Here is a 25,404-nt window from a genome sequence, read left to right as displayed (position 1 = left end):
GGTAAATAACCCTTTTGCACCCTCCCTCCCTCCCCCTTCTCGTAACCGCAAAAGAATGTGTTCTTCTCAGTTTATACTATTTCTTAAGATCTTATAATAGTGGTCTTATACAATATTTGTCCTTTTGCCTCTGACTAATTTCACTCAGCATAATGCCTTCCAGGTTCCTCCATGTTATGAAATGTTTCACAGATTCGTCACTGTTCTTTATCGATGCATAGTATTCCACTGTGTTAATATACCATAATTTACTTAACCATTCATCTATTGATGGATACCTTGGTTGCTTCCAGCTTTTTGCTATTGTAAACAGAGCTGCAATAAACATGGATGTGCACATATCTGTTCATGTAAAGGCTCTTATTTCTCTAGGGTATATTCTGAGGAGTGGAATTTCTGGGTTGTATGGTAGTTCTACTTCTAACTTTTCAAGAAAACCCCAGATAGATTTCCAAAGTGGTTGTACCATTTGACATTCCCACCAGCAGTGTGTAAGAGTTCCAATCTCTCCGCAGCCTCTCCAACATTTATTATTTTGGGTTTTTTGGATTAATGCCAGCCTTGTGTTGGAGTGAGATGGAATCTCATCGTAGTTTTAATTTGCATTTCTCTACTGGCTAATGAGCGAGAGCATTTTCTCATGTATCTGTTAGCTGCCTGAATATCTTCTTTAGTGAAGTGTGTGTTCATATCCTTTGCCCACTTCTTGATTGGGTTGTTTGTCTTTTTGTGGTTGAGTTTTCACAGAATCATATAGATTTTAGAGATCAGGCGCTGGTCGGAGATGTATAGCTGAAAATTTTTTCCCAATCTGTAGGGGGTCTTTTTACTCTTTTGGTGAAGTCCTTAGATGAGCATAGGTGTTTGATTTTTAGGAGCTCCCAGTTATCTGGTTTCTCTTCGTCATTTTTGGTAATGTTTTGTATTCTGTTTATGCCTTGTATTAGGGCTCCTAAGGTTGTCCCTATTTTTTCTTCCATGATCTTTATCGTTTTAGTCTTTATGTTTAGGTCTTTGATCCATTTGGAGTTAGTTTTTGTGCATGGTGTGAGGTATGGGACCTGTTTCATTTTTTTGCAAATGGATGTCCAGTTATGCCAGCACCATTTGTGAAAAAGACTATCTTTTCCCCAATTAACTGACACTGGGCCTTTGTCAAATATCAGCTGCTCATATGTGGATGGATTTATATCTGAGTTCTCAATTCTGTTCCATTGGTCTATGTGCCTGTTGTTGTACCAGTACCAGGCTGTTTTGACTACTGTGGCTGTATAATATGTTCTAAAATCAGGCAGAGTGAGGCCTCCCACTTCTCTTCTTCAAAAAGCCTTTTTTAAACTCATTTATTAATTTTGACAATTTATCTCGGTATCTTTTAGAACTTCCTATGTCTACAACCATATATAAATTATGACAGTTTTATTTCTCTTCATCTAATCTTTATCATTTTTATATCTTTTTCCTTCCTTATTTCAGTGGCTAGAGCCTCTGATAAAATGCTAAATATAGCTGTAATTAAGACATCAAGTCTATTTCACTTACTATATTACTGATACATTTGGATTTATATCTGTAATTATTACTAAATCTTTATTACTAAATCTTTGTTTTTATTATTCTTGCCTATACAATATTCTTTTTTCTCTTCTGTCTTGTCTTCTGTGGATTGTTTCTTATTTTTCCATTTTTCTCCTCTTCATAAACTTGACTGAAACTAGTTTGGTTTTTGTTTCTTTGTTTATAAACTTGGTAATCAGCTACAGATTCTCTTCTGAGTCTATTAAGTGGTAAGAGATTACAACAAAGCAATCCTGACCTATTAACGTCTAATGATACTCGTAATTTTTACTGTCTTCTTGAATAATGCCAACTCCTTAGGAACTAACTCCATTTAATCCCCTCCCAATTTGTATGCCAGTGTTGTTAATCTCACAAAATATCATTCATTTACAATGCCTACGTATTTACCCTTTCCATTGCTCTTCATTCCTTCCTGTATCTATAGCTTCCATCTGAGATCATTTTCCTTCTGCCTTGTGGTGTGATAAATTACTTAGTATAGCCTTTCTCATCATGGTCTTTTAACTCCCATCCAGGACTATAATTGTCTTGTTTGCACAGCCCCGCCCAATCACCTGGGTGGGAGTTTTGCCTTAAAAGAGAGCCAATTCCAGAGCAGAGAAGAGGGACTGGCTGGAGAGACCCACAAGAGACAGTGCAGTGGGCTTTCAGGCCTACTAAGCGAGAAAGCTGAGTGCCTTTGGGCAGGGACTGCGGGCCAAGGAGAATCCTACACCTGACCCACGAATTTGGGACCCGCCAGCCTCCACAACTGCGTGAGCCATTTCCTTTATATGGGTCATGGGTTCGTTAGTTCTGTGAGACACTGCAGTGAGTTGGGGAGCCCAAAGACAGGAGGGAGAGTACTGAGGGGAGAGGAAGTAGCTGATGTTAGAGATGATGGCATGGTACGGCAGCCTGGAAAAGTTGAACACTTGGGACATCTTTAACCTCCACCTCATAGGAACCAGCTTTGTGCTGATCCTTATAAAAGAAATTATTCATTTAGTTGATGTCTGAATGATGGGTTTCACTGCAATGGCCCAGACTCACTGAAATATGTGGTTTTGGGAAAAAGGGGATAAACAGGAGGATGAGAAACCTTTGGTTTCTGGACGGGATTAAAAACACCTGTGGATTGAAGCAGTTGTTATGCTGCAACCAGTTACCCAAAGCAAAGACTATTCATGGGATTTAGGAAAGGTGGCTCTAACTCCTGAGGAATTGGTTAATTGGATACATATGGAAATAAAGTGATAAAAGGCCAGACATACAATTCCTTGGTTTCTGTTATCCATAATAGCTGCAATGGCAGGAAAAAAGAATGTAGGGGCTGATTTTAGCACTGAACCAAGCCAGTTAGGGCACAACCCCCTACTCTCAGGGCTGACCCAGAAAAGAAAAATTAAGACAGCAGTTCCCCTATGTTGGCCACCAAAAAGGTAGTCTGGGGAGGAAACGGGCAAAACTAAGAAACTGTAGAAACCAGGGGGTACAGGGTAAGGAGTTGCTTCACTTTGTAGATCGGTATCGTCAGCTTCCTGAGGAATGGTTGCTAAACTGGATTTTGAGAGTGACTAATTTAGGGGCAACGTCCTTAGTTTTGAATGCTGTAGCATGGAAGAGGATATTTGTGTTGAGGCAAGACCCACAACTCACTATGCAATGGTCACGAATGATGATACAAGATCCATTTACACAGCAGGTTAACCCAGAGGGGACAGCCAGTCTGACAGACTGGATAAAATCTGTGGTGAGATCTGTTTACCCTGAGAAGGGAAACTGCCTCTCCCCTCCCCCTAAATACCCAAAGGAACACTTCAGAGGCCACAGCTGATGCGCTGCTTATGCAAGCCATGCTGTCATGGCTTTATGTTGATCATGATATTCATCCAATGAGTATGCCCATTACATAGGTCACGGTAGATATGGTAATCAAGGGAGCCCCTTCTAAGTGGGTAACTCACGTAATGTTGCCACTAGTGTTGTACCTATGGAAGTGGGCTGAGGGGGAAACACTTACCAGACTGGTCTTGCTACGAGCAAGCTGAACTAGCACAGCAGTTTGGGTAAAAATAAATGACAAATGGAGGGAAGGAGGAATAATAGCTGAAGGTAAAGGAATGAATAAATAGGTTATGCAGCAAGAGAAGCCTAACATTATGCTGATACTTCGAGACTCAGAGCAAGGGAATAATCTCTCAGTGGAATTTTGTCAGAAGCCAGAAAGGAGGAAGACGAGATGACTTTTGAAAACCTGACCAGATCTGATGGAAACCCACAGCAGGCCTGAATGGCTGGTACCTGAGTAAACTTACCCTTTGAACTCTTTGGCCTGTTGAAGGGCTAATTGTTAAGGACTGTTTTGGACTAGTAAAATGATTGAGAGGGGGATGTTATCCTCCAAATATGAAAGGACCATGACTAGAAAAGCCAGGAGGTGGCCTGCAGTGTGACGAATTACTTAGTACGGACTTCCTTGCCATAGTATTGTAACCCCCACTCAGGGGATTAGGCGGGGATGTGCAAACAATTGTGGCCCACCAAGGGAACTGGTCAGTTTTGTCTTAAAAGAGAGCTAATTCCAGAGCACAGAGGAGAGCCCGCCGCCACCACGGAAGGAGACACTGGACAGAGAGACCACGCAGTAGGTTTTGTGGCCCACAAAGCGAGAAAGCTGAGGGCCAGGGAGAAGCTTATGCCTGACCCATGAATTTGGGACTTGCCAGCCTCCACAACCACGTGAGCCATTTCCTTCATACAGTTTATGAGTTCTCTGAGACTCTGCAGTGAATTAGGGAACCCAAAGACAGGAGAGAGAGTATGGAGAGAGGGAGTAGTTGATGTTAGAGATGATAGAGTGGTACAGCAGCTTGGGAATTTTAGATATTTGGGACATCTTTAACCTCCGCCTCATAGGAACCAGCTTTGTGATGATCCTTATAAAAGAAATTATTCATTTATGCCTAAAGAACTCTTTTAAGTATTTCCTTTAGAGAGGATCATTATTGTCTGAAAATGTTGTGTTTATTTTACCTTGATTTTTAAAACAGATATTGAGTATAGAATTCTAGGTTGGAAGTTATTTTTCTTTCTGTTGGCTTCCATTGTTTCTTTTGACTACTCAGCCAGATCTGGGCTCCATACTTAATTGCCTCAGTAGCTCTCCGAGTTCTTTGAACATATATATACACGTTCCAGCCTACGCAGTTGGTACAAATTACCTTGTCTGTCAGTATAAGTCTAGTCTTTTTAAATGTCAGTTTAGTGCTGGTGCATCCAAATGTATAAAAGTTATTATTTTAAACCTTAGGGGGGAAAATATTACACTAAATGCTTGTTGGACAGAGCTCATAGTTAATGAATTAACACAGTTTATCATTATCAAAGGTTCAACAAATAATCTTCCAGTCAACTGATGATATCATTTACAATCATGGAGAAATATTAAAGTCTTGAGATTTATTATCTGCCTCCTCATATTTATGATTAACATTAAAAATTATTTCTTTTAAAGAGGAAAGAGGGATGGAAATCACAATATTTTCCTTAGTATTTATTTTTAAGTTATTACTAGTAGGTAATTACAGAAAACAAATGACACAACACAGAATTTTTACATATTATGAGCTTGTCTGAGATAGCATCTCAGATGTAGAAGTTTAGCAGTAACAGAACCAGAACTTCATTACATTAATACTTCACCTATGATACAATTCCATAGTTTAAACCCAGGAGAAAAACTCAAGATCCTTGTAAATTAACAGTCCTGGTCATAAAACTGCAGCTACTATGAACATGAATACTTCTTTCAAAATCTCTATACATAATCCTTCACACAAAAAATTAAAGAAAACACTATTCAACTCATTCTATGAGGCCAACATCCAAACAATGATATCACAAGAATATAAAGCCATACACCAATATCCTTTATGAATACAGATGTAAAAATTCTTAACAAAATACTAGCAAACTGAATCCAACATATAAGAAGGATTATACACCATGACCAAGGGGATTTATCCCAGGAATGCAAGACTGGCTTATCATTTGGGAAAAGCAACTAATGTAATATACTAGTAACGAGAATAAAGGGAAAAATACACAATTGTCTACTAGATGTAGAAAAGCACTTGAGTAAATCCAACACCCTTTCATGATTCAACAAAGTAGGAACAGAAGGGAACTTCTTCAACCTGATGAAGGGCATCTATGAAAAACTCACAGATGACATACTTAACGGAAAGACTGAAAGCTTCCCCTAGGATCAGGAATAAGACAAGAATGTCCGCACTTGCCACTGCTATTCAAGATTGTACCGGAGGTTCTAGCCAGAGTAATTAGGCAAGAAAAAGATGTAAAAGGCATCCATTAGTCCAAAGGACTAATGGACCACAATTACCACAGACTCCACCAGACAGAGTCCAGAGCAACTAGATGGTGCCCAGCTACCACCAACAACTGTTCTGACAAGAATCACAATAGAGGGTCCCAGACAGAGTGGGAGAAAAATGTAGAACAAAATTCAAATGCATGGAAGACCAGACCTATTGGTCTGAGACTGGAGAAACCCTCAGAGTATGGCCCCTGGACACCCTTTTAAACTCAGTATTGATGTTCACCCTTCAGCCAAAGATTAGACACGCCCTACAAAACAGTAACACACATAGTCCAACAATGTGTATGAGGCTAAATGGGCACACCAGCCCAAATGCAAAGATAAAAAGGCAGGCGGGAACAGGAACACTGGGCAAATGGAAATGGGGAACCCGAGGTTGAGAAGGGGAATATGTTCACACATCACAGGGCTGGCAACCAATGTCACACAAAAAAAATTGTGTATTAATTGTTTAATAAGAAACTAATTTGCTCTGTAAGCTTTTACCTAAAGCACAATAAAATAAATAAGATGAAAGGCATATAGATTGGAAAGAAAGAAGTAAAACTTTTTCTATTTGCAGATGACATGATCTAGCATATAGAAAATCCTATGGAGTACACACACACACAAACTACCAGAGCTAATAATCAGAGTTAAGTTAGAGCTAATAAACGAGCTCAGCAAGACTGCAGATCAGTACACAAAAATCAGTGGTAGTTCTATATGCTAGCAATGTTCAATACAAAAATAAAATTAAAATAATTCTATTTACAAAAGCATCAGAAAAAATATTTAAGAATAAATTTAACAAAAGAAGTGCAAGATTTGTACACTGAAAACGATACACATAGATGAAAAAATTAAAGATCTAAATAAATGAAATCACATTCTCTATTCATGGATTAGAAGACTTAACTATTGTTAAAACAGCAATACTCCCCAAATTGATCAACAGATTGAATGCAATCCCTACCGAAATTCCAGCTGCCTTTACAAAAATTAACAATTTGATCCTAAAATTTATATGGAAATGCAAGGGACCCAGAATAGCCAAAACAACATTGAAAAAGAACAAAGTTAGACGACTCAATATTCTTGATATCAAAACTTATTATAAAGCTACGGTAAACAAGGCAGTATGGTACTGGCATAGAATAGATATATATATGTTGGACAATGAAACAGAATTGAGAGTTCAAAAATAAACCTTTACATTTATGGTAAATTGTATTTCAACAAGGATGTCAAGACAACTCAATATGGAACAAATAGTCTTTTCAACAAATGCTCCTGGGACAATTGGATAGCCACAAGCAAAAGAATGAAGTTGGGCTCCTATCTGACGCCATATACAAAAATTAAAATGGATCAAAGAACTAAAAGTATAAAACTCTTAGAAGAAAACATAGGCATAAACGTTCGTGACCTTGGATTAGGCAGTGGTTTCTTAAATATGAAACCAGAAGCACAAACAACAACAGAAAAAAATATTTAAATTGGAATACATAAAATGAAAAACTTTTATGCTGCAAAGGAAACTACCATGGAATGGAAGAAAATATTAGCAAATCATATATCTCATAAGGGTATAGTATCAAGAATACATGAAGAACCCTTATGACTCGGCAATAAAAAGACAATCCAATTTAAAAATGCACAAAGAAGTTGAATAGGCATTTCTCCAAAGATGACATACAAATGGACAGTAAGCAGATGAAAAGATACTCAGTGTCATTAAAACAAATAATGTCATTAGGGATATGCAAATCAAAAACACAACGAGACTACTTCATACCTACCAGAACAGCTATAATCAAAAAGGCAGTTAACAAGTGTTTGCAAGGATGCGGAGAAATTGGAACCTCATACCCACATTGCTGGTGGGAATATAAAATGGTACAGCCACCTTGGAAAACAATCTGGCAATTTCTCAAAAAAAAGTTAAACATAGTTACCATATGACCCAGCAATTCCATTCCTAGTTCTATAACCAAGAGAACTGAAAACATATGCTCATACAAAAACTTGTACATGAATGTTCTTAGGAACATCACTCAGAATAGCCAAAAAGTAGAAACAAGCCTGATGTCTATGAGTTTTTGAATGGATAAACAAAATGTGGTACATCCACAAAACTACAGTAGTATTAAGCCATAAAAAGGAACGCTACGACATGAATGAAGCTTGAAAACACTAAGACAAATTAAAGCAGTCTGACAAAAAAGGTCAAGTAGTATATGATTCCATTTACATGAAAGTCCAGAACAGGCAAATCCATAAAGACAGAAAGTAGATTAGTAGTTGCCAGGGGCTGAGGGCAGAAAGAATGTGGAGTGACTGCTAATGGAACTGGGGTTTCTTCTTGGGATATTAAAATATTCTGGAATTAGTGGTGATGGCTGCACCATTTTGTGAATATACTAAAAATCGCGGAATTATACACTTTTAAAGGGTGAAGTTTATGATATGAACTATATATCAATAAAAAATTAATTAAAAAGTTTCTTCATACAACCTTTCGCCTGTCAGATGGTGCTTTTAAAATATAAGTTGGATAAATTTACTTCTCAAAAATCTCAAATGGCTTCCCATATCACTTGGAATAAAATTTAAAGTCCTTACCTTAATCCACAATGTTTTACATAGTCTACTTCTCTGAATTCTTCCCTTATTACTTAACACCCATGTCCCAACTCCACAGCCGCTACACTGGCCTCCTGACTTTCAGGTAGCATGCCAATGGCCCTTCTGCCTCAGGGTATCTGTGCTCTACCTAGAAACTTCCCCAGATATCTGCAATGATGGCCCTCATACTTTATTCAAATCTCAAATGCCACTTCCTTAAAGAGGCCTTACCTGGCCACCCTACCTAAAATAGGACTCCCTTACCTATTTTGGAGCCCTGGTGGTGCAATGGTTAAGAGGATGGCTGCTAACAAGAGGTTGTCTGTCGAATCCACCAGCTGTTCCTTGGAAACCCTATGGGGCAGTTCTATTCTGTCCTATAGGGTCGCTATGAGTCAGATAATCAACTCAACAGCAATGGGGCTTGTTTTGTTGTTGTTGTTCCCAATTTTATTTTCTTCACAGCACTTATTACAATCTGACATATTATATACTAAATGTATGTGATTATTTCTGTCTTACTCCACTGGAATGTTCACCCTCTGAAAAAAAGGGACTTGGTTTCATTACAGTTGTATCCCCTAGGGTCTTAAACAAGATCTGGCCACTAGTAGATTCTCAATATGATCTGTTCAATGAATGCATAAATGAATTTAATAGATTATAAAAGAGGAGAAAATCATAGCTAAGTCCTGAGAGGCACTACCATATTAATAGCAATCTCTCACCTGTTCCAGGTTATTATAGAGCACGCGGCAATAGCTGCAATATCCTTGTCCACTCTGCATATTAAATAACCAAAGTCAAGTGGTTATATCCTTGAATACTCAAACTGAAAAAAAGAAAAATGCCAAAATCACAATAATTCCTTACTACCATGAGGAAAATAACTATGATAATATAAGAGACAGAAATTCATTCATGAGCACTACCCAATCCTATTACTAATACTTCGGTATAAAATACAAGACAAGGCTGTCATGAGCTATCAAATCAGTGAGCCTGCAGTAGAGAGAGATAAGAGGTAAGCATCATTTGAAAGAGTACTTTGTTGCCAACATTTAAAGCCTAGATGATTAAATTTTTAATCAATTCTCTGAACTTATTAGAATTATTAGGAACTGATTCAGTATTGAAGAATACAGTACTCAATTTTTAAAGGCAAATTATAATTTCTAAGGTATTATTGTAATATATTTACTATAACGGGGCTCATTCATTTTTCCATCATATTTCTATACCAAACCACTGTCATCAAGTCAATGCCGACTCAAATTATTTCATTCAGCAATGTCACATATAACCTCTGACCGTGTCATGGCAGTTTCTGCTTAGTTTACAAAGAGGCAGATTTTGAAACAATGTATCCAACAAAGTTGCTAATGATTGCGATAATAGCTAATTTAAATTCTGAAACACAGACATTTCTCTTCTGACAATTATATAAACCAGGTAAGCAGAGAATTTCCCCCCACCACCAGTGGTGAATTCTTGTCTGCTGGAAAATATGTAACAAAGATTCTATAGTGTGGAGCATTCCTGCGTTTTCCTGTATAAGATTATTACTCTGCAACTGAAGAGCATAATTGTTAATTAAACCCACTGACCAAAAAAACGAAATCACAGCATTAAAACCAATAACATGAGAACAGAAAAGCTTCTTTAAGCCAAAATGCTAGCATAACATTCACTTACCTTTTACTTTTTGAGGAAACTTTGATTCTGATTTCTCACATTTACAAGGAAAATAAATCACTAAAACCAGCCTCTAAAATAAAGAACATATAATAAATTATTTACTTAAAATGTGTCTTCTTTTCCCATTAATTTATTTCATATATTAAAATGAAGCAACAAAATGAAACAGCTTTAAGTTATATTTGTACATATGACTATTTGCAGGCTACGAGAACCCTAGAGCTTAAACCTCAACTTTGAAAATCATAAAATGACATTTTAGTGCTTTATTGCAAATGTAATTAAAACATTCATTGAATCAAAGGCAAAATCAAGTACGCGTCTATCACCACAAAACACACACACTTAAATACCTTAAATTTTTTTTTAATCTTTAACTTTTATGGCCTTTAACTCCCATGGCATTTTCACCTGTCATTTCCATAACCTCTAGTGTCATATAAATCCATAATGACAGTAAGCGGCAATGAATCAGAAGCACCTGTTGGCATTTTTAAAAATTTACATGCTAGAATCCCACCTGAAACTTACTGAATCAAAATCCCTTGAGAGGAGGGCAGGCACGTAAATACTATCTTTATTTAAAATACTACAAGGTGATTCTGATATGGGTTGATGCAATAATATGCCATCATTTTTATCTATTTTAATAAAATTCTTATTAAAGGAATAATATTTTAAGTCTTTAAGATTATATTATTTTGCATGGCTAAATGGGTCTTCTTAAGCAAACTCCAAATTCGACTGGTAACTGATATTTTTTTTAAGTAATTTACCTTCTGCAGAAAAAGGTAGGTATTTCATCAGCGAGATTAGTCCTGGGAAACTTCTGTAAATTAAAATAAACAATTTAAAAAGAAGATAAGCCCCCCCCATAAACATCTACCATTCGCTGAATAAGTACCCCATGTCGTATTTGTTAGAAAAGTGATGTAATGTTTCCAATAATAGAAAAAGTATTAACTTTTGAACACAAACAACTTTACATGCTTTGACGCTGAATCCCACATGACCTCCTAAAATACTCTGGAGCAAATAGACGGATGGCCCATCTAACCCACCATCAAACACTTCAAATCTGTAGCTATAAAACAATATAAGCAGCAACTGTGCCTCTGGTAAGGTCAAGAAGCAAAAATGCTATCAACCACAAAATAAGCATCATGAAAAGCTTTTAAAAGACATACATATATGAAATTAAGTTTGGATCCTAGACTAACCACCCAACTCTTAGCTACCACGTTAGTTTTTGTGAAAAATATTGTCAATTGTTATCAATGGACATTTTTGTCCACTGAATAACTGAAATATCAATTTTTTACCCCTCCACATTATTGTGAGCAAAATGTTGACCCTTATCCAGGATCATTGGTTAACAAAAAATTCGAGCACTTGGATTCAAAACAGCCAGTGATACCACCGTAAAATCAAGGGATACCTATTACACACCTATCCTGTGCAGAGTTCCATGCTTGGAGCTTTAATGGATACAGAGAACTATAAGACAATTTTTTTAAGTTTAAAATGTGATTGGGAAATTAATGCAAGTTACAGTACCAGGTGGTGTTTGAGAAACGTCTAAGTACAAATATACGCTAATGGGTTCAATTGCAAAGTTTAGTTTTAGCTGGGATTGCCAGGGATGTCACAGTGGATATGGTTTTTTAACTGGAAGACGGGTAGGATTTGATTACAAAAAGACCAGGAAGAGGTATTACAAGTAACAAACAAGCAATGGTACAAAGATACAAAAAAAAAGAAAAGGCGAGGTAATTTGGAGATAGCAATCTGACAAGTTCAACTGTATCTAAGGTTTCATTTGAGAATTTAAGGAGAAAAAACACAGAGTAGGTTGAGTTTTGACATGGTAAGATTTAAAAGAAGGCTAAATAATTTAGACCATAATTTTAGGCAGTGTGGAATTTTTTTTGCAAAGAGATATTCTCAAAGAATGCTTGAAGAAAATTCTGAAATAAGGTTCTTTTCTTCTCAAAGAAGCTCTTCAAAGAGTAAAGATCATAGTTGTTGAACTACTCAGTACCATCTCCTAGGATACTACGATTTCTAGATTACAGAACACCAATACCTAGAATTTAGATAATACCCAAAACATACAAATTCAAAGAGTCAAGAAAAACTTAAAATTTCATTTATGTTTGTAAATTAGGAAAACACATACTCTTTTTCTTTTAAAAATGGCTTTTATTATGGAAGTAAAACATGCTTGTATAGTACAATTATAAAAATACAGATAAAGAAAAATAGTATGAAATCTGCTATAATCCTACTACCCACTGTAAATATGTTATATATTCTTCTTTGTTCTAAACATATTTTTACAAAAATGGAATGGTACTGTATTTTCTATTCTATAACCTGCTTTTTTCACTTAATCACATATGATGAGCACCAATATATGTCATTATATATAATTCCAAACAGCATGTTTAATGATTGCATCATATTGCATTTTATCAGTGAAAGATAGAAGCTCTCCTACCTGACAAGAACCAAAGGTTGGTAAGTTAACTTTTTAGAGTCAGGAAACAGGATAATTTAAAAAATACCCATACACGTAACAGAAACCCTGGTGGTGTAGTGGTTAAGAGCTACGGTTGCTAACCAAAAGGTCGGCAGTTTGAATCTACCAGGTGTTCCTTGGAAACTCTATGGGGCAGTTCTACTGTGTCCTATATCGTCACCATGAGTTGGAAATGACTCAATGGCAACGGTTTTTCTCTTTTTATACACATAAATTTAGTATTTTAACTTAAACATATAAATGTATGTGAATGTTTGACTTAAGGTCAAGTTGGGTTTGATGGTTTGGTTTTGTTGGGGCTTTTTATAGGTAGGTCTGCTAGAGTTCCAGATCAGTTTTGTTCATAAACCATATTCATAACGTATCCTCGGCAAGTTTCCATGTTGGTGTCTCTGAAGCAAAACAAGTACTTAAAAGCATTTTCAAAACTGAGAGCATTATTACTGATTTTTAAGATTTTTTTCCAAAACACTTATTTTTCATAAAAATAGCAATGCTATTTAAAAAAAAAAAAACCATATTCAAACTACAACTTCACTGGTTTATGTAACATTTACAATTGCATAAACCAACTTGGGGCAGTGAACAGAGATCTCTCAACTGTCTGACTTCCGCACAACCAATTCAATAGAAATTGTGTTTTTTCTGTTTTATGGAGTATTACTTGCACACCTGAGATGTGTACCTGCTGCAGAGGTAAACACCAGTGAAAACACTGACAAAATGAGTTCAGAGCTGTGTGTGTTTTTCAAGTTGACTGTGACATCAAAATAAGAGCCGACAAAATCCAACATCCCCATGCAAAACATTTTTCAATTACCTGACCAGAGGGGCCCAACTTAAACAGAAAATAAGACAAGACAACAGAAGGGCATGTGGTCAACTGATTGTTGTTGTGTCCTGCCTCCAGTCAATTCTGACTCATAGTGATTCTATATGACAGAGTGGAACCGCCCCATAAGGTTTTCTAGGCTATAGTCTTTGAGAGGAGCCCTTGTGGCACAGAGGTTAAAATGCTTGGTTGTTAACTAAAAGGTCAATGGTTTGAACCTGCGAGCTGCTGTAGGATGGCAGGGGGCTTTTTTTTTTTTTTTTTTAATCTTTATAGAGGGCGCTCTGGTGGAACAATGATTAACCACTAGGCTTTTAACCAAAAGGTGAGTGGTTTGAACTTGGCAGGGGGTGTTGGGGGTAAGACTTGGTGATCTCCTCCCATAAAGATGACAGCCTAGAAAACCTTAAGGGGCAGGTCTACTCTGTCCCACAGGCTTGCTATAAGTCAGAATGGACTCAACAGTGCAAAACAAAAACCACCTTTATGGGGAATGGAGCCCTGGTGGTGAAATGGTTAAGTACTGGGCTGTTAACCAAAAAGTTAGTGGTTTGAACCCACCAACTGCTATGGTCGGGTGTGGTGGGGAGACCTTGCCATCTGCTCCTGTAAAGATGACCACCTAGGAAACCATAGCAGTTCTACTTTGTCCTAGAGTGTCACTATGAGTTGGAATCAACTCAACAGCACAAAACCAAAGCAATCTTTATGGGAAAGGAGCCCTGGTGGCGAAGTGGCTAAGCTCTGGGCTGCTAATGGAAAGATCCCTTAAGCACTCAGCTGCTAACCAAAAGATTGGCAGTTGGTACCCACCAGCTGCTGCACAGGGGAAAAGACTTGGTGATCTGCTCTGGTAGAGATGAGAGCCTAGGAAACCCTACGCAGAATTTCTACTCTGTCCTATAGTGTTGCTGAGACAGAATTCACTAGATGGCACACACAACAAAACATCAATCTTTAGGGGTGCAGATCCCAGGTCTCCCACACAGCTGCTGGTGGGTTCAAATCTCGGACCTCTTGGTTAGCAGCAGAACGCTTAACCATTGCACCATCAGAGCTCCTTAGCTAACACTTCAAATCTGAGTCAGGTGCCATGTCAACAGCTTCACACGCGTTATTTCATCTAGAAATCTAACGGTCTTATGAGGTAGGTGCTATGTTGTTGTTGTTTGTTGCTGGCGCGTACATTCCAACTCATGGCTACCCCGTGTGTGCAGAGTACAACTGTGCCGCAAAGGATTTTCAAGACTGTGACCCTCTGGAAGCTGATCACCAGGCCTGTCTTCCCGGTGAGAACCTCAACGTCTCGGCTAGTAGTCAAGTGCTTAATCAGTTGTGCCACCCATCACAAATCAGGAAACTGAGATTTAGGAAGAAAAGGCACTGGCCCAGATCACACACAATAAGCAATAGCTGGAATTTCACCCTAAATAAATATCAGCAGCTTATGCTCCTAAACCTCTTAACTTGAACGAAATGCTGCTTTTCTATATTTTCAGGAATACTAATTGTTTTAATATTAGGCAAAAACAAATAATTAGATATCTAATTTGCTATAAGAAACAGCCACATATTCCAAAAAAGCAGTAAAACCAATGTTTATCTTAGTTGCATCACTGCTCCTATCCTGAGGTGTGTGCCAACAATACCTCGGATTAGTGAGTTTCAATTTAGCACAACACAGGGATACGTTTTATACTGCAATCCAGCACGCCCGCGCGCACACACACACAAAGGTAAAAAAAAAAAAAAAAAAAGGCTTCACAAAACAATACTGTCACGACACAGTGCATTTTGGTTTTTTCTATACTCTTATTTCATTGTTTTAAAATGCTAGTCACAACCCACTGATTTTACAATTCACTAATGCGTTGAAAAAAAATTATCAAATTGAGCAAACAATATTTTATAGAAGCTCGTTGTTACCCTGAATTTTCAGCTTATTTCTATTCAATATACTGGCCACCGTGTAACAAGTTTCTTAACCCAGGTACGTGGACATGAAAATTCTTGCCTTCCAGGCTCTGGGTCAGTGCAATCTGAGGCGGCACCAGCGTTTTGTCAGTGAGAAAGATCTTTATACAGTGATACAAAAAAAGCTCTGCATGTATTAAGCGAAAAAAGCAAGTTACATAAATACCCCATTCAAGAAACACACGTAAACGTCTATGCATTCTTTAAGGAACGGGAGATATACCCCGAACTGTTTATAGTGATTTCCTTTTGAGGATGTGATTGCTATAGGCTTTCTTGCGTTTTGTTTCGTTTTTTCCTCAGATAATACGATCGGAAAAAAAGGAAAGATACTTCCATTTTTTTTCGGGGGGCCGGGGGGGCATTCGTTTCTTGAGAACCAGTATGTTCCGCGCGATACCTAAAATCACCGCGTCGCATAATTTTAGGAGCTGGAAGGGCCTTCTAGCGGCAAGGAATAATGACGCGGTCATTTGACCAGTCGCGCATCCGTCGTAGGATGGTAGTAAAACGATCATTCAAACAAAAATCGAACAATTCCGAAATAAACTAATCTCCAGAGGCTGGTAAGGGCCTATGTCTAAGGGTAGCTGGAAAGAACGCAGGGTACCGAAGCAAGGGGTATGTGGACAGGTGGCTCCGGACCTCGGCCGCACAGGTGCCTGGACCACTCCCTGCGAATACACAGTCCTACCTAAACCCGACCTCCGTAGGCCACCCCTGCCCCGATCCAACATGCCGGAGACCTCCGCCCAAGGCCTCGCGGGCCCCTCCTACCCAGGGGCCTGGACATAGCGCAAGGCAGTCTGTGCCCCACCTCCTCCCACGCCCCAGCCACCTCGATCCCGGCCCGGAGACGCCGGCCTCGCTCACTCAGGAGGGGCAGAACGGGACTCGGGGTGAGGAGAAGCCGAGGACCTGCGAGGCCTCCGCAGGAGCCAGGTGAGCTGTTCTTGAGTCCCTCGGGAGGAAGGAGCCCCGGGCGCGAGGCAAGCACAGCCCGCCCCCAGCCCTGCGTCTCAGCCCCGCCCCAGCTCCGCGCCTGCGTATCAGCTCCGCGCTCACCTCCTCAGAGACCGCCCTGATTCCATCTGGGCCACCGTAGGGGACGAGGGGAGGAGTGAGGCCGCCTCCTTCCTATACCAGTTCAGAGGCGGCAGCGAGACCCCAGGCCCTTTTTGGGCGCTGCCGTCTTTAGAGCTGGCCACGTATGGCGAGAGGGGGAGAAGCAGCGTGTGACTGCTTCTCATGAATCTCCACCTGGTCATGCGGGCATCCAACAGGAACTTGGCCTTAGGGCACTCAGTGAGGTTTGACGTCAGGGAAGGTGCGAAAATGGGGGCCCCTTCTGACGCAGAAACAAGGGGGGGCTGCCCCACCACCACCGGGAATCTCTTAAGGGGATACCTCTTTCCTAGTCAGGGCCCCACTCAGAAGATGGTGATACCAAACCTGGTCCAACCATAGCACAACTAGGATGCGAGATAGAGACCAAGGTTTTAGCATTTAAGGGCCCAAATAGAAATTCTAATTCAAAACAACATGAAGTGTAGAAAAGAAAATGCGGCAGGCACAGGTAAGAGAGCTAGTAGTGTGCACTGTTCTCATGTGGTTTCCACTGTGTGCTGCATCTACCAAAAGCTACTGTTTAATGAGCACTTACTCTGTGATAAGCACTCTGCTTAACGTTTACTATAAATATTCTTGCATTAATCCTCAGGGTACCTCTGTAATATAAACGTTATTGCTATTCCCTTATGAGAAATCAGGGAAGCCTTGGTAGGATAGTGGTTAAGGGTTGGGGCTGCTAACCAAAAAGTTCGGCAGTTCAAATCCACCAGGAGCTCCTTGGAAACTCTGTGGGGCAGTTGTACTCTGTCCTATAGGCTAGCTATGAGTCAGAATCAACTCGATGGCAGTGGGTTTGGTTTTTTTTGGTTCTGAGAAATCAACCATTTCAGGAGGTAGCATATGATATGGAACCAATAGTACCGAAGGAAAAAGTATAAGCTGAACTGACGGTATTGGCAAAAAAACAAGGCTCCAAAAATTGACGGAATATCAATTGAGATGTTTTAACAAACGGATGCAGCACTGGAAGTGCTCACTTGCTTAGGCCAAGAAATTGGAAGACAGCTGTCTGGCCCTCTGACTGGAAGAGATCCATATTTGTGCCTAGTTCCAAAAAAGGTGATCTAACTGTGGAAATAATCAAACAATGTCGTTAATATCACACGCAAGTAAAATTCTGCTGAAGATCATTCAAAAGTGGCTGTGGCAGTATATCAACAGGGAACTGTCAGAAATTCAAGCTGGATTCAGAAGAGGACCTGGAACCAGGGATATCATTGCTGATGTCAGATGGATCCTGGCTAGAAGCAGAAAATACCAGAAAAATGTTTACCTGTGTTTTATTGACTATGCAAAGGCATTGGACCCTGTGGATCATAACAAATAATGGATAACATTGAGAAGAATGGGAATTCCAGAATACTTAATTGTGCTCATGAGGTACCTGTACATAGATGAAGAGATAGTCGTTCGAACAGAACAAGGGCATACTGTGTGGTTTAAAGTCAGGAAAGGTGTGCATCAGGTTTGTATCTTTCACCATACCTATTCAATCTGTATGCTGAGCAAATAATCTGAGAAGCTGGACAGTGTGGAGAAGAATGGGGCATCAAGGTTGGAGAAAGATGCATTAATAACCTGCATTATGCAGACGACACAACTTTGCTTGCTGAAAATGAAGAGGACTTGAAGCACTTTCTGATGAAGATCAAAGACCACAGCCTTCAATATGGATTACATCTCAACATAAAGAAAACAAAATCCTCACAACTGGACCAGTAAACAACATCTTGATAAATGGAGAAAAGGCTGAAGTTATGAACGATTTCATTTTACTTGGATCCACGATCAACACACGTGGAAGCAGCAGTCAAGAAATCAAGAGATCCATTGCATTGGGCAAATCTGCAATAGACCTCTTTAAAGTGTTGAAAAACAAAGATGTCACCTTGAAGACTAAGGTGTGCCTGACCCAAGCCATAGTGTTCTCAATCACCTCGCATGCGAAAGCTGGACAATGAATAAGGCAGATTGAAGCATTGATGATTTTAAATTGTGTTGGCAGTGAATACTGAATTTACCATGAACTGCCTAAAGAAGAAACAAATCAGTCTTGGAAGAAGTACAACCAGAATGCTTAGAAGCAAGGATGGTAAGACTACATCTCACATACTTTGGATATGTTAGGAGGGATCAGTCCCTGGAGAAGGACATCAGTGAGTTGGATTGACACAGTGGCTGCAACAACGGGGTCAGGCATAACAAGGGTTGTGAGGATGGTGCGGGACCAGGCAATGTTTTGTTCTGTTGTGCATAGGGTCGCTATGAGTCAGAACTGACAGGACAGCACCTAACAGCAACAAGAACACAACAAATCAGAAAACTGAGGCTTAAGGAGGTTAGGCATTCAAAGGGCTACACTGCACATTTACTGTACTTGCTACTGTGGATGTGGTGGTGAGCAAAAACAGTATAATGAAAGATTGAAGATTACAAACCTAAACAAACCACGATACTGGGTGTATAATTATAACCAGTGATAAAAAGATGATTTATACCTAAAATGGAGAGGGCTCTCAGTTGGAGAGCTTTTGTCTTATGGAAAAAATAATCTTAGAATGGGCTACTTTGCTCTTTGGCTGTTGCTGTAATTATCATTACACTCTTTTGATAAGCTTGTCATGTTGTCCCTTTTTTTAAAACTTGTCCGTAGCTTTTGCATCCATAGTTTCCATTTGTGATGGTTAAGATTGTCAACTTAGGTAGGCCATGATTCTCAATGTTTTGGCAGTTGTATAATGTTGTGATCACTTCCCTGTTGAAATTTGATACGTGATCACCCCCATGATGGAATCTGCTAAGTGGTACCGGTGGGGGTGGGGCCTTTGGCAGCTCACTACCCCCTCGGCCTTCATCTTTCCGCCTTCCACCACCTACTTCCTTCCTGCTCGCCTTGCAAAAGTTGTTGGCTTATTTAGGATCCAGCAGCTGTTTCTTGTCTGACCTCTGGTTCTTGGGACTTGAGCCAGCAGCTTACGTGTCCAACTTGGGATTCATCGATCTTCACACCCTGTGAGCAAGAGTTCTGCTCCCTGACCTGCATATCTTGGGTTCACCAGCCCCTGCAGCTAAGTGACTCAGAAACCTTAAGGTCTTGCCTGCTGACCTTGGGGATTCCTCGACTGTCACACCCTGTGAGCGGGAGTTCTGTTGTCCAACTTGCTTATCTTGGGTTCACCAGGTTCTGCGGCTCTGCGAATTGGGAAAGGCCTCTAACCTGATCCAAGGACTTGGGACTTTCCAACCCCTACAATCACATGAGCTGTTCCCTTGATATAAATCTCTCTCTCTCTATATGCGTTACTGGTTTTGCTTCTCTAGAGACCCCAGCCTAAGACACCATAGTTTATTTCTTGCTACATCTTTCCTCCACTGCTACTCTGACTTATAATCCCTTTTAGATTTTTTTTAGCCAATCAAAAAGTTCTAATTTCTTTTAATGCCACCTCCATCTGTGTTCCAGCCTTGCAATTAATGAAAGAAAATCCATTATACATTAACTCAGCCACCACGTCATATTTCACAGATTCTCAGTCACTTTTTTCATACCTTTAACATGTCTGAAATCAGACTACGTCTTACAAATTGGTTTCTTAATATCACTGGCCAGGTGACAGTCTTAACCTAGTTGTCATTGCCTCCACATATTGTTGCATATAACCGTTCAGATTGTCCTTGTTTCATCTGAATTAAGTGCACTGCTTAAGAAAACCTACAACCCTAAGAGAAAGAGAATTAACAGGCATAGGACTCTCTAGAGTTTTGTCTTAGGCTGGGTTCTGTACAGAAGCAAAAACCAGTAAAGCATGTAAACATATATATAAGGAGAGATTTATATCAAGGAAATGGCTCATGTGGTTGCAGAGGCTGCAGCATCCCAAGCCCGTCAGTCAGGATAGAGGTTTTTCCTGATCCCTATAGCCACATGGGGCCGGCAAACCCAAGATTGGCAGACCAGAGAGCAAGGCTGTTGCTCACAGGCTGTGAAGATCAATGAATACCAAATCAGCAGGCAAGACCACAGGTAAGCTGGTAGCTCAAGTCCCAAAAACCAGAAGTCAGATGAACAGGAGGCAACTGCAGGATCCAGAATGAGTAAAAGCACCCAAGTCGTGCCAGAACGTCCACCCACACTCAATGCAGGCCACATGCCCAAGGAAACTCCCCTCCAACCAATTGGCTGCTCACAGCAGATCCCATCATGGGGGTTGTCTTAGTCATCTAGTCTTGCCATACAGAAATACCACAAGTGGGTGGCTTTAACAAAGAAATATTTATTTCCTCACAGTAAAGTAGGCTAAAAGTCCAAATTCAAGGTGTCAGCTCCAAAGGAAGGCTGTCTCTGTTGGCTCTGGAAAAAGGTCCTTGTCTTCAGTCTTCCCATGGTCAAGGAGCTTCTCAGGTGCAGGGACCCTGGGTCCAAAGGATGCACTCTGCTCCTGGCACTGCTTTCTTGGTGGCACAAGGTCCCCAACTCTCTGCTTGGTTCCCTTTCCTTTTATTTCCTGAGAGATAAAAGGGGGTGCAGGCCACACCCCAGGGAAACTCCCTTTACCTTGGATCAGGGGGGTGACCCAAGTAAGGGTGGTACAATCCCACCCTAATCCTCTCAACATAAAATTACAATCACAGAATGGAGGATAACCACACATGGCTTAACCAAGTTGATACACACATTTGGGGGGGGGGGGACATAATTCAGTCCATGACAGGGGTGATCGCATATCAGATCTCAACAGGAAGTGACCACATCATCACACAACTGCCAAAACACTGAGAATCATGGCCCAGCCCAGTTGATACACAATCTTAACCATCACAGTCCACCTGTCAACTTGACACCTGTACACATCTCCTTAAAGCATACATAATCTGTGAATAAAGATAAAATCATACTTGTGTGTGATACAACAAACACGTACAATCAAAAATGTGCTAGCCCTGTTTACATCTTGTATTTTATAAGTGAAGAAAACAATATTTCGTGCACAATATAAAGCAGAAATACTGATAACAATTACAGGCCTCATTTCTGCAACTGATCAGATAGCCATAACTGGTATTTAGAACTACCTTTTTTTTTTTTCCACCAAGCATTCCGTATTCTTTTTGCCCTCAACAGGTCATAGTTTGTTTCTGATGGGGTGACCCAAACCGTCATTCCTAAAGGGCCTAGGCCATCATTAGTCATGTTGGAACGTGGTTGCTGTAGTTTTCCATTGACTTAAATCACAGGGCATGATAGTACTCAGAGATACCCTAAGGGATCTCCTGCATTCCATACATATTCTTCTTTACCTCTGTTATGTAATTGCCTTAGTCATCTAGTGCTGCCATAACAAAAATACCACAGCGGATGGCTTTAACGAAGAGAAATTTATTTTCTCACAGTTTAGTAGGTTACAAGTACGAATTCAGGGTGCCAGCTCCAGGAGGGAAGCCTTTCTCTCTCTTTAGGCTTTGGAGGTAGGTCCTTGTCCTCAATCTTTCCCTGGTCGAGGAGCTTCTCAGGCATAGGGACCCCGTGTCCAAAGGACGCGCTCTGCTCCTGGTGCTGCTTTCTTGGTAGTATGAGGTCCCCAACTCCCTGCTTGCTTCCCTTTCCTTTTATCTCTTGAGAGAGAAAAGGTGGTGCAGGCCACACCCTGGGGAAGCTCCCTTTACTTTGGATCAGGAAGGTGACTCGAGAAAGGGTGGTGTTACAATCCCACTAATCCCCTCAACATAAAATTACAAAATGGAGGACAACCACAGAATACTGGGAATCATGGCCTAATCAAGTTGACATTTTTGGGGGGACACAATTCAATCCATGACGGTAATATCAATCCAGTTTCCTTTTGGTAATCAGGATCAATCACACGAGCCAGTATGGTAGCTCCCTTCTTTGCTTGTTTATCCAGTAGCATAAGGAGCCAAAGTGGCCAGGTGGCATTCTTAGCTTCCAGTTCAGTGGAATCAGTCATGTGTCTCCAAATATGAGCATTCCTCCCTTTGGAACTAAGACCTCTAGACCTGCAGAGCATAAGGTCACGGGGACAGGAAGCAAAAATCTTGTGAGTGGGTCGCAATAGTAGGGGTAATAATGAGTGATGCCACTCCCATTTCTACCCCTTGATCCCTGGACCTGTGAATCCTGGATATAGGAGATAGAACAACATCTGTTGGACACTGGTTTACAGCATATACAGCCTCCTGGAGAGCATTGCCCTGTATCACCACCTAGCTGGTGCTCTAATTGTGTCTTTAGGCCATTCCATCATTATGTCAAGCCAGCTGCTTCAGGATGATGAGGAACATGGTAAAACCAGTGAATTCCATGAGCACACTTCACTTGCTGTGAAGTGACTCCCTTGATTTGAGGCAATGCTGTGAGGGATACCAGGACAGTGGATAAGGCATTCTGTAAGTCCACGGATGGTAGTTTTGGCAGAAACACTGCATGCAGGGAAGGCAAATCCATATCCAGAGTAAGTGTCTATTCCAGTAAGAACAAAATGCTGCCATTTCCATGCTGGAGGTGGTCTAATGTAATCAACTTGCCACCAGGTTACTGGCTACCTCGAGAGACAGTGCCATATTGGGGACTCAGTGTTGGTCCTCACTGTTGGCCAATTGGGTACCCAGCAGTGGCTGTAGCCAAGTCGGCTTTGGTGAGTGGAAGTCCATGTTGCTGAGCCCATGCATGACCTCCATCCCTGCCACTGTGGCCACTTTGTTCATGGGCCCATCGACCACTGATGGGAGTAGCTAGGGAAAGAGGATGAGTGGTTTCCATAGACTGCTTCATCTTATCCACTTGATTGTTAAAATCCTCCTCTGCTGAGGTCACCCTTTGGTGAGTACTCACATGAGACACAAATGTCTTCACTTATTTGGCCCATTCAGAGAAATCTATCCACATACCTCTTCCCCATAAATCCTTGCCTCCAATTTTCCAATCATGTTCATTCCAAGTCCCTAACCATCCAGCCAAACTGTTGGCCACAGCTCATGAATCAGAATACAATCACACATCTGGCCATTGCTCCTTCCAAGCAATGTGAACGACCAGGTGCACTGCTTGAAGTTCTGCCTGTTGGGAGGATTTCCCTTCACCATTGTCCTTCAAGGAGGTCCCAGAAAGGGGCTGTAGTGCTGTCGCTGTCCACTTTTGAGTGATGCCTGCACATCGTGCAGAACCATCTGTAAACCAGGCATAAGTTTTCCAGTTCTTCATGCAACTTAATTGTCCAACTTTATGACTCTGTGGATCACACAACACCCAGTTCATGATGGGCAGCTCAGGCCTCATGGTGACTTAGTGTCCCATAGTTAAGCTTTCAGCCGCTACTAAGGCCCAGTAATGAGCAAAAAGCTGTTTCTCAAAAGGAGAGTAGTTATCTGCAGAGGATAGCAGGGATTTTCTCTGGAATCCTAAGAGTCTGTGCTGTGATTTACCAATAGGGGCCTGCAAAAGACTCCAGACAGCATCTGTATCTGCCACGGACACTTCAAGCACCATTGGATCAGCCAGATCATATGACCCAAGTAGCAGAGCAGCTTGTAAAGGAGCCTGAACCTGTTGCAGAGCCTTCTCTCGTTCTGGGCCTCCCTCAAAACTAACAGATTTTCAAGGCACTTTATAAATAGGCTGGAGTAGCCCATCAAAAGAGGCCAAATCGGTGTTGTGCCTCCTTTTTAGTTGTGGAAGGAGCCGGGTGCAATAACTTTTCCTTCACTTTAGAAGGAATATCTCAACATGCCCCACACCACTGGACCCCTAGAAATTTCACTGAGGCGGAAGGTGCCTGAAATTTTGTGGGACTAATTTCCCCACGCTCTTGCATGCAAATGTTTTACTAGTAAGTCCAGAGTCATTGACACTTCTTCCTTACTAGATCCAATCAGCATCATGTCATCAGTGTAGTGGACCAGTGTGACATCTTGTGGAAGGGAAAGGTGATCAAGGTTCCTGTGGACTAAATTATGACATATGGCTGGAAAGTTGATGTAGCTCTGAGGTAGGCAACTGAAGATATATTGCTGACCTTGCCACAGCTAAAGGCAAACTACTGATGGTCCTTCAAAACAAGTATGGAGAAAAAAGGCATTAGCCAGATCAAAAGCTGCATACCAGGTACCAGGAGATGTGTTAATTTGCTAAAGCAATGAGACTACATGTGGAACAGTAGCTGCAATTGGAGTCATCACCTGGTTGCATCCATCTGCTGTTTGCACAGGCCAGACAGGCAAATTGAAAAGGAATGTGGTAGGAATCATCACCCCTGCATCCTTCAAGTCCTTGATGGTGGCAGTTATCTCTGCAGTCCCTCCAGGAATGTGTTATTGCTTTTGGTTTATTATTTTCCTAGATAGCAGTTCTAATGGCTTCCACTTGGCTTTTCCTGCCATAATATCCCTTACTCCATTTGTCAGGGATCCAATGTGGGGATTCTGCCAGTTGCTGCATATATCTATGCCAATTATGCATTCTAGAACTGGGGAAATCTCTCAGGATGGGTTCAAGGACCCACTGGACCTACTCTGAAATGGAAATGAGCTAAGACTCCATTAATAACCTCCGTATGCCTTCACCCTGGGTCTCTAGTGTCAGTTCAGAGCCAGTATCTAGTAATCCCTGAAAAGTCTGATTATTTCCTTTTAGCCAATGAACAG

General features: G+C 40.7%; 1 protein-coding gene across 3 annotated transcripts in view; it reads right to left on the bottom strand.

Moving 5' to 3' along the window:
* The window catches only part of ZDBF2 (zinc finger DBF-type containing 2), a 38,622-nt gene extending 21,998 nt beyond the window's left edge, over positions 1–16,624 (bottom strand). Inside the window, exons 1-4 of one of the 3 annotated variants that reach the window (XM_049887962.1) lie at positions 16,433–16,624; positions 11,044–11,096; positions 10,265–10,337; positions 9,298–9,401 (exon numbers count right to left, since the gene is read on the bottom strand). In XM_049887962.1, coding sequence (XP_049743919.1) covers positions 9,298–9,357 — 60 coding nt within the window. In that variant the 5' untranslated portion in view covers positions 9,358–9,401; positions 10,265–10,337; positions 11,044–11,096; positions 16,433–16,624. The remainder of the gene's footprint in view (positions 1–9,297; positions 9,402–10,264; positions 10,338–11,043; positions 11,097–16,432) is intronic. The other 2 variants (XM_049887964.1, XM_049887963.1) reach the window with 2 other exon arrangements.
* Between the last annotated feature and the right edge of the window lie 8,780 nt (positions 16,625–25,404).

The sequence above is a fragment of the Elephas maximus genome, chromosome 6 (genome assembly GCF_024166365.1).
Source record: "Elephas maximus indicus isolate mEleMax1 chromosome 6, mEleMax1 primary haplotype, whole genome shotgun sequence".
Taxonomy (NCBI): domain Eukaryota; kingdom Metazoa; phylum Chordata; class Mammalia; order Proboscidea; family Elephantidae; genus Elephas; species Elephas maximus.
Note: the sequence above shows the minus strand (reverse complement) of the source record. Positions and strands in the feature narration are given on the sequence as shown.